General features: G+C 40.3%; 1 protein-coding gene across 1 annotated transcript in view; it reads left to right on the forward strand.

Moving 5' to 3' along the window:
- The window catches only part of LOC107712021 (mastermind-like protein 3), a 138,268-nt gene that overhangs the window by 63,705 nt on the left and 65,319 nt on the right, over positions 1-9,244 (forward strand). Inside the window, exon 2 of the mRNA XM_016517144.1 lies at positions 3,185-4,750. Coding sequence (XP_016372630.1) covers positions 3,185-4,750 — 1,566 coding nt within the window. The remainder of the gene's footprint in view (positions 1-3,184; positions 4,751-9,244) is intronic.

Raw genomic sequence — 9,244 nt, forward strand, 5'->3', positions numbered from 1 at the left:
GCCTACAGTGAGCAGAGGCCGGGGGCTAGCGTGAGGAACGGCCGGAGGGTTAGAGTGAGCAGAGGCGGGTGGGCTTGAGAACGGCGCGGCCGGCGATTTCGACAATGGAGCGTCCGGAAGGACATGTGACGACCCCGGGCTGGACTCTGCTTCGTCCACGGTGAAAGCCGATCCGGCGATCCACAGTGCGAAGTTGATGTATTTCCTCAGCGACCAGCACAGATCAGCTCTAGGCATGACGAAGCAGATATCGTCCTCTTTTGGAAGGCCAAACAAAGTAGTTTCGCTTTCACAATGAAATGCACAGCTTCTTCACGACATGGCGGCGGCGGCAACAACAATACTATAGCGATAATCAAAGTTACGCCTTCTTTCTTTGTGTGAACATTTGGGCGGCGTTATGCAAATCTTCCCACATCGTGACGTAGACATGTGGGGGCGTGTTAGAACGAGCTGTTTTAGGTAGGCGTGGTTGACTCTTAATTTTTATAAAGAATTTCTCTTTGGATTTGAGACTTTAGTCTTTGCAACTTTACAGATCTTCTTTATGCACCAAGAGCTTGTAACACTCTAAAGAAAAAGGAAAAATTGAAATCGCATCATATGACCCCTTTAATTGTAATTATATTTAGTTTGTAGTAGTAATAATGCCAATATTATATAAAGAGATGCTTTTTATTTTTATTTTGTTATATATTTTATTTTTTATTTTGTTACAAATTTTATTTTAATTTTATGTTATATATTTTTGGTTATATGTTTAATTTTTATTTAATTTTTATATTTAATTTATTTTTTATTTAATTATTTTATTTTATATTTGATTTTATTTGGTTTTTATATTTGATTTATTTATTTATTTATTTTTTCACTGGTGGCACTCCAAGCTATTGTTATATGCTTTGACAGTTAGATTGACTTTTGGTTACCGCAGTATGTACAGCACAATTTTACAAATATTGTTGTCAGTCCCCAACACTGACTCTATGAATGCAGCCGGTTTTATGTGAGCCACATTGTTCTCGATTTCTGCCTTGATTTCTTTCTCTCATTCTCTCTCTCCCCATCACTCACTCTCTCCATGTGAGTGACAGTCATCCTAATAGTCTTTATGGCATGATAAACAGCACGAATATTGACAGCCGTCGTGACAACGGTTGCCTTGACAACCCCCTTAGCTGCTGCACACGACAGAGGCGTAACAATGAAAGATGCAACCTCACACAGACCTACAGTCAACATGAACGCGAGGGTCATATTTGAGTTTGCTACAGTATAACTTACAGTACATGCCGTGTCTATTAAGCATAGCCAGATGGTGTAAAAGTCTTCTAGAGTTAGACTGTAGCAGAACGTGTTTTGTATGTGTGTGCGTGCCTCATTTTATCCTGCTTATCTCCTACTTTTGCATAAAGCTAGCCAGTAAACATCAGCCTTTCTTGTTTCCCATCATGATCTCGCTGTTCTTCTGGTCATGTAGGGAGAGACAGACTGAGAAGAAAGAGATAGAAGGAGGGAGGGGGACTAGACGTATTGCCTCAGAGGAGGCTCGGAGAGAAGATCCATGAATCTTGTCGTTTCAGAATCTCATTTCGCATGTTTCGGTGGAGTGTGTGTGTGAGATTTCTAACATGCACACACACCGAGGTCCACTGGGATAAGCGAATAAGGTGGGTGGGATCCTGCTATTGTGTATGGGGAGAATTTGTCGCTAATGTTCTTGCGGTTCATCTACATCTCCGGGTTTACGCACACATTTCACTTCTGTAATTAACACACCGTTAAATGTGTTCACTGTGAGAGTCATTAGCACAAACAGAAAGATGAGGAGAGATGATGGGAAATGCTTTTCACCTTCTTTTCTATCCTCACCTCTCAGGAGGCATCTATCACTCTTTCCCCGTCAATATTTGCCGTTGTTCATTCCCTGCCCTGCAGTAGCGAGAGGGAAGGGACCGTCTGCAAAGTGACACAACTGAATGTTAAGAAAATAATTTGTGGATTAACTGGAGGAACACTTAAACTCACTTTGCACTTTTTTTCCCTCCTTATTTGTGGTTGATTGTGCCAATATGTAATGCCATTTAAGGCAGTAATGGCATTTTTAAGGTTTGTCTCCCGTCCCTAACCTCTGTTGGCATGTACATGTGTGTTACTGTCTAGCATGCTTGTGTTGAGCGGCTTAGACACAGCTTAATGGCTGAGACAAATTAAGCAGAAGAGCATTGTGGGATAAAAGTGTGCCCATGTGTGAACAATGAAACTCAGTTTGTTTTGCAACCGATTCCCTCCCCTCTATTCTCTCTCTCTTTTCTCTCTCTATGTAATTGTGAAGTGATAACTGATGCTCATCACCTTTTCCCTCCTATCAGTGATTCTCTGTGCAGTGAGAATTCATATGTTTGTCTATGTGTGCAGTGCCAGTAAAACAGGCATGTGCAAAACTACATATTTTCAAAACGGACAAGCCAGTCAGTTGAATGACTAGTTCAATAGTTAGTCTTAAGGTAGCCTTGCATAATTAGGTTGGTTAAGACAATTCTGACACCTTCCTACTGTAAATTGATTAGACTGAGTTTGATCCGCATATAGCTATTAAGTCTTTACATAGGGCCTTCTTGTCTTCTTTTTTAAATTAGCCTATTATTGCCTCACGAGGCCTCTGTTTAAACCCAAACTCCTGCACAGATTATGAAAAACCAACACTGGAATTAAGTGTGGGCAGTTTGTGTTGATCAAAATACCTGCCCTCATTTGATGTCAAGACAACACCTTGGTCAAAGATCTTCAGTACTATCAGATAAACAAAAAGAGCAAGGCACTTTGAGTAAATATCAAGTGAATGTTTAATTTTTTAACACATGTACAAGTAACCACAATGACGATCATTGGCAGAAAACCTTTTCTATTGTGAAGTGTTTTGATAGCGAGAATATATTACCTATGTAAATTTTGGCATTCTGTACTAGAAACCACTCTGACATCCTTATGCTCTGAAATGTAAATAATTGTTTGAATAGTACCATGCCTGACTATTTATACACTGCAAAACTGCTTCACTAGGTTGCATTACCAGATATTGTGAATGTACGACAACAATATTCTGAAAATGTGTTGTTCTTTGTTTTCATATTGACCTGAAGAGACCTTCTAACCATTGTTCTCTCTTTAATTTCTCTCTCAGCTCCAGGAGACAGTGAAGAGGAAATTGGACAGTGCCCGGTCTCCTTTAAATGGTGACCAAAATGGCCTCAGTGATGGGAGTTATTCTCCCACAACAAAGAGACTCCGTAAGGAAGGATGCACTGGAATGGACTCTCTTGGTAGTCTTCCACCCATTTCCCCACTTCATCCAATGGACATCAAACCCACCTTGCCCTCGGGCAACAACAGTGCCTCCTCAAACAACGGAACCGGCAACGGCAATGCTGGTACAAACCATATTACTGGACGACCTGAGGATTTAGGCAAAAATGGTGGAATGCCTGATATTAAACTCAACGGTTCATTGGAGTTGGAAGATGGCTTTAGCCTACTAAAGGACATGAAACAAGAGCCTTTAGATGACGGCGGTGGAATCGAGTCCTCGGAAACTTCGCTTTCAAATCAGAACAAGCTATTCTCTGACATCAATCTGAATGACCAGGAATGGCAGGAACTGATTGATGAGTTGGCCAACACGGTGCCTGAGGACGACATGCACGACCTCTTCAACGAGGACTTTGAGGAGAAAAAGGAAGTGAGCGACTTCACACGGGCCACAACGGAACAAACGCAGCTTGCACAAGACCCAGCACCTAACTCTGTAGCTACGGCACCCAACAGTACACCGCAACCACAGAGTGGACAGATGCCCATGGGGTCACCTCAGGTGCGACCATCTTCCTCTGGTCCCCCGTTTGCAACTGCTGCCAATGGTACACCACCCCAGCAACCCTTGCAGCAGTCACCAGCAGTTGGAGTGCCATCAGGATCGCCTGCTAACTGTGTGGCACGTTCTCCGCAAACGCCCACCCAAGCTCAGACCCAGGCCTCAAGGCCCGGGAATGGATTTATGATGAATGCAGGTCCTGGCGTTGGCCCCGTGGCATCAACTCCAGTAACAGGAGGTGGTCCTGGATCAGGGGGAACAGGTGGAGCTGTCCCGCCCACCTCTGAACTTTCACCGGCCGAGCAGCTGAAGCAAATGGCTGCCCAGCAGCAGCAACGTGCCAAACTTATCCAACAAAAACACCAACAACAGTCCCAGGCAGCAAACTGGTCGCCTGCAGGAGCACCAACAAGCCCATACAGTGGACCCTTTAACCCAGACAAACCAAATAGCCCCATGATGTATACGCAGGCTTTCAATGCTAGCAACACAATGGGGCCAAAAACACCAAGCATGAACAACTACCTCCCACAGAACCACATGAACATGCTCAACCAGCAGCAGCAGCAACAGCAACCTAATAACTTGGCTGCCCAAAACACCCTCAATAAGCAGCTCTCTTATAGCAACACCAAGCCGCTGACTCATTTCAGTGGAGTAGACCACATGAGTCAGCGGATGACGCCGCCCATGGCCAATCAAGCCAAAAACCCAATGATGCCCTACATGCAGGGCACCGGGGGTGGGCCACCACAAGCTCCAGGTCCAATGCCCAACCAGTCAGCCCATTTAAGTGAAGAACAGAAGAGGATGATGATGATAAAGCAAAAAGCGCTGAGTCAAGGCATGCCATATGGCTCCATGCAGCAGCATGTACAGGTAAGTTCCTTGATTTTTATTCATGCTATGTAATGGAGAGCTAAATATCAATATTTGAATGGAATATTTCATGCACCAGGGCAGTAGTTGTAAATTGGACGTGTATTAGCTAATCTTTGAGATTTTTGTGGTCGGATGGTTGTTACATTTGAGCTATCCGCATTAGAGTTACGTCAGCGATTTTTGCCATACTGTATCTTTGTTAGTCTGTGCTTGGGACAAACACAGTGGTTTTACATTTTGTTGTTGAGGCATTTTCAACTTTTATTTTAAATTAGTTGTGATCTGATTAGGTGGGTTTATGGATGAGAAGCCAGGGAATGTATGTAAGTGACAACTTTCTTAAAGCTTTAGCCATTTCCAGCAAATATATATATATATATATATATATATCAAGCCTTCCACTTTGTCTAAACCTTTTTAATTTGGCTTCACCCAAAAAGTCCCTTGGTCTCCTCACAGTCCGTTCATTGACTGTCAGGTGCGTATAGCACACTAGTCTTAATGCACTATTTATTTATTTTTTGTGTGTGTTTTCTATATAGCTAGTCATTCATGAAGACTGCTGGACCATTATTGTTAATTTTTTTAATTGTAAATTGTTCTATTATTGTGGTGTAATCTACTTCAGATAAACCCGACTCAAAACACATCAAAACATCAGACCTGTGATTGGTTGCTTTAACATGCCAGTTAGATGACTCTTCTTGTTTAAGTGGATGTTATAAGATGCTAAATTTGTGAAATTTTAGACAAAATTCTGGCTATGCAAAACTAAAAGCTAACTCTTAATCATTCAGATAAAGCTTCAGCATCGGGCAGTTTGCCTAGAGACACGCTAAGAGTCGAACCGATAAGTCCTCATCCATAACTCTGGATTTTATATCTGTGTTGTGCAGTGGGACAGTAATGGTTCCTGTTGCCCTGAGCAACAGCTAGCTCTTGGAATAGGAAATCGACACTCTGTAATATATTTATTCCTATGCGCCAACCTCCGATGTCCCCATGGCCACCAAAATCCCTTTCCCTCATCCTTTAGTTGGAATAAAGAGCAAATGGCAACATTAAAAGAAGAGAGAAGCTCTTCATTTAGTGTCAGGAATTGATAGGATTTTGAAATTACTCATTACAGTTCACTTAAATGTCACTGCCATTTGCTCATTGGTTGTAACAACTGGCCTTCAGTCCACAGCTAATGAGAAGTGTGAAATTTGTTACTATCTGTTGCATGATTATCTAACACAATTCCTTAGTTAGACTACGATTTACATGGAAAAAGTCAGCCAAGAGTGCTAGAATGCCTTTTGTATTTGGAGGGATGCTGGTGGTGGTCTCAGTTACTGAAGAGGTCTCGAGTCTGCTAGCTTCTGAACTGTAAATTATTCTCATTAACGGTGACATCCTCCGCCCCTCCCAAGCTCACTCTCTCTCCTCCTTTCATTTTATCCATCTGTTCATTGGGTCCTGTAGCTCTTGCTCTGTGATTATATTCCTCCACCCCTTTTCCTATCTTTTTTTCTTCTCCTGCATCTCCCATGTCCCCCCTCCCTTCACTCTTTCCCTCGTTCTCTCTCCTCAGAAGCAATAAAGGGGTAGATTTATGATGGTTTTTTCTTTTTCAGCCTGAGGAAAATGCAGCAGAAGAGCGAAACAAGGTAGAGAGAAGGAAAAAGAGAGAATGAGAGAAAAAGCAGAATTAAGGTAGACCATAAGTAAAAGATGGTATGAATTATGGAAAAGGTGTAAATATATCAAAGACTAAATGGGAGAAAGGTACTATGAAAGAGAATAGAATATGAAAAAGAGAAATTTGTGCTCTTTTGTAATTTCCCTCCTCCTAAATACACTATTGATGTTATTTTTCTCAGTTTAATTGGTATGGTATCATATGGTACGCTTGCTCTATGTACATGTCCGCACAAAAATTCTGCTTTTATTGCTTTGAATGTAGTAGATATAATCCTGACAAACATTTGCCAATTCTTCACATCATGTTTTCTCAGCCAGCTGCCAGACTGGTGTCTTCATCGCTAATGCTAATTTTTGTTTTGCCTGAGGTCTGCATATCAGAATTACTTCTTTGCTTCCTTTTAGCGCAGCATCATCTCCCGTTCTTGTAGTTATTACTGTTAAATGTTGTTACACACAAATTAGAACGATAATCGACCTGCAGTGAAGTGGCTAGCAAAATATTTAAGATTTGTGTCAGCAAACCAAAAGATGCTAGCTTAGCTCAGGTGCTAAATTCAGACAATTTGCATGCAATGCTCATGCTTCTCATAATATGACATTTACACATTTCTTATGTCTCTTTTGTCCATAGAGAACATGTGAAGTGTTATATGTGTGCAGATCTCTGCTTTTATAAAATCAATAACAAATCCCACCACATGCATTTTGTAAATTAGTTGCTCCATTGTATGAAATGAAACCAAAAGGTGGCTTTACGCTTCACACAAAAGGTGTGGGTCTATAAGACTGAGAACAAACTGAAAATCTGGTATTTTAAATACAGTTTTAAAAAATGTGTTCAATCTTTTCAAAATTTCACTCAGATTTGTTGCTGATAAGATAATGTTTAATAATAATAAAAAACAAGGGTTTTATTCCACTAGTGTTCTCAGACTTTTTAATCATACTGTATTTGATATACAAAAATGAATAGAAAACAGGGAGGATGTAATGGTTTCATTATATTGTCAAATTATGGGCCTCTTGCTTTCAGAACTTCACTATTACTGTTGTCTTGGTACTCTGTGTGCACCGACTCTCATTTGGAGTTGAGGAATGGTGAGATTTGATTGGATAATGCATTTTGAATTTAGCATCTTATTGGATCTTTCATCTAGACACTAGACAGGCCATAACGTTATTGAATAAAGAGCGTTGGATACTTTTGGTGTACAGTCTTGGGATGGGGGTGGAATTGCAAGTAGCAATATTTATGGTTGCTTATAAAGGTAAAGACATTCAGTAAAAGCTTTCTCTCAATGGCTTCCTTGAACACACATTCATAGAGTCCAGAATGCGTCTAGTTGTTTGGTTTTCTGTTTCTCCTTTTCTTTTTTCATACACAGGTGGCTAAATGGACGAGTTTGCATAATCTTATTAGTGTGCGATTATAAAACTTTAGCACGGTCCTTAAAAGCCAGGCTTTGATTGTCACTCCATGCCATTTTGCATATCGCTGTGACGGCTGTAATTTATTTGTGGGTGATCAAAAGGAAAGAAGGGGAAACGATATGGTGGGCTTTGTTTGTTTGTTTGTGTGTGAGTGTGTACTAGGGCTAATGTCAATGTAAAGCTTGTGTGTGAACTAATAGATGCTTAGCGATGCTTAGCTTTGAATATGAACAGATGGGTTTCCTAATGGTCAATCAGCCTCTCAGGTATTCTGGTGTGACAAGAGTGATGTTTTATATATTTCCAAATAAACTATGAATGGTACTTTTAGTAGAGCAAAACTTTCTGTCAAAACTTGCTGTCTTGGATAGTTGCTAGATGTTTGCTTACAAGGTGGTTTCCAGGGCATTACTAAGCTATTTGTGCAGTGTTCTGAGAGTTTTTTTTTCAAAGCACATTGCTAGGGTGTTGTGGGAGATTGCTAGGGCTTTGGTTGGTGGTTGTTAGGGTGTTAGGAGTGGTTACCAGAGTGTTACTTTGAGAATTCTTGTGAGAATTTGTCTTGTGAGAAGTGTTAATTTTGACAGCAAATTTTGCTTTAGTTTTAGTCATAGTCTTTTGACTAAAATGGCATTTAGTTTTAGTCATATTTTAGTCATCTGAATTGTTTTTAGTTTTAGTCTAGTTTTAGTCGACTAAATATCATAAGATTTTAGTCGACTAAATCTACAGTAAATTTAGTCGGCTAAAAATCTAATGGGTTTAGTTACAGTGTAATGCATTTATTAAGCATTTCTCTAAAATTTCTGAACTCATTATATAGGTTTGATATTAAGGTTTTATCATGATAGACACCGATTTTACTGTGGTGACACACAACATGCCTTTATGTTCAAATTAAATAAAACCACTACTCATAAAGAACAAGAACATAGTAATCTTATTAATGAAATACCAATGGTTATATAGGGTAATTATGCATTCTTTATAGCAACTTGTTTACCATATTCTTCATTCTTTCAAACAGACATTCTATAAATAAATTTAGATTAATCTTTAGGGCTACTAAAGTTTTTCAGTCAAGAGCAGTGAGTGATTTTCTGTCTTTCTGTTGTTGCTTGATTAACATCAATGACTCGGACAATAGCCACTAAATTAGGCCTCTGTCCCTTTAAAACCGAATGCACAGCTGCAATGGATGCAATGTACTGACACACATTCTCCCTACTGTTTACGTTCACTTAAGACATAATCAACTGTGTTTACGTGAATAACTGTCAAAACACACAATTCAACATCATTTTGTGTGCAATTCTCCGTTCATGCGACGCGAAAGAGTACTCGCGCGCTGTGAGACGCGCTTTCTGTGTG

The sequence above is a fragment of the Sinocyclocheilus rhinocerous genome, unplaced genomic scaffold (assembly GCF_001515625.1).
Source record: "Sinocyclocheilus rhinocerous isolate Xijiao unplaced genomic scaffold, SAMN03320098_v1.1 scaffold658, whole genome shotgun sequence".
Lineage (NCBI taxonomy): Eukaryota > Metazoa > Chordata > Actinopteri > Cypriniformes > Cyprinidae > Sinocyclocheilus > Sinocyclocheilus rhinocerous.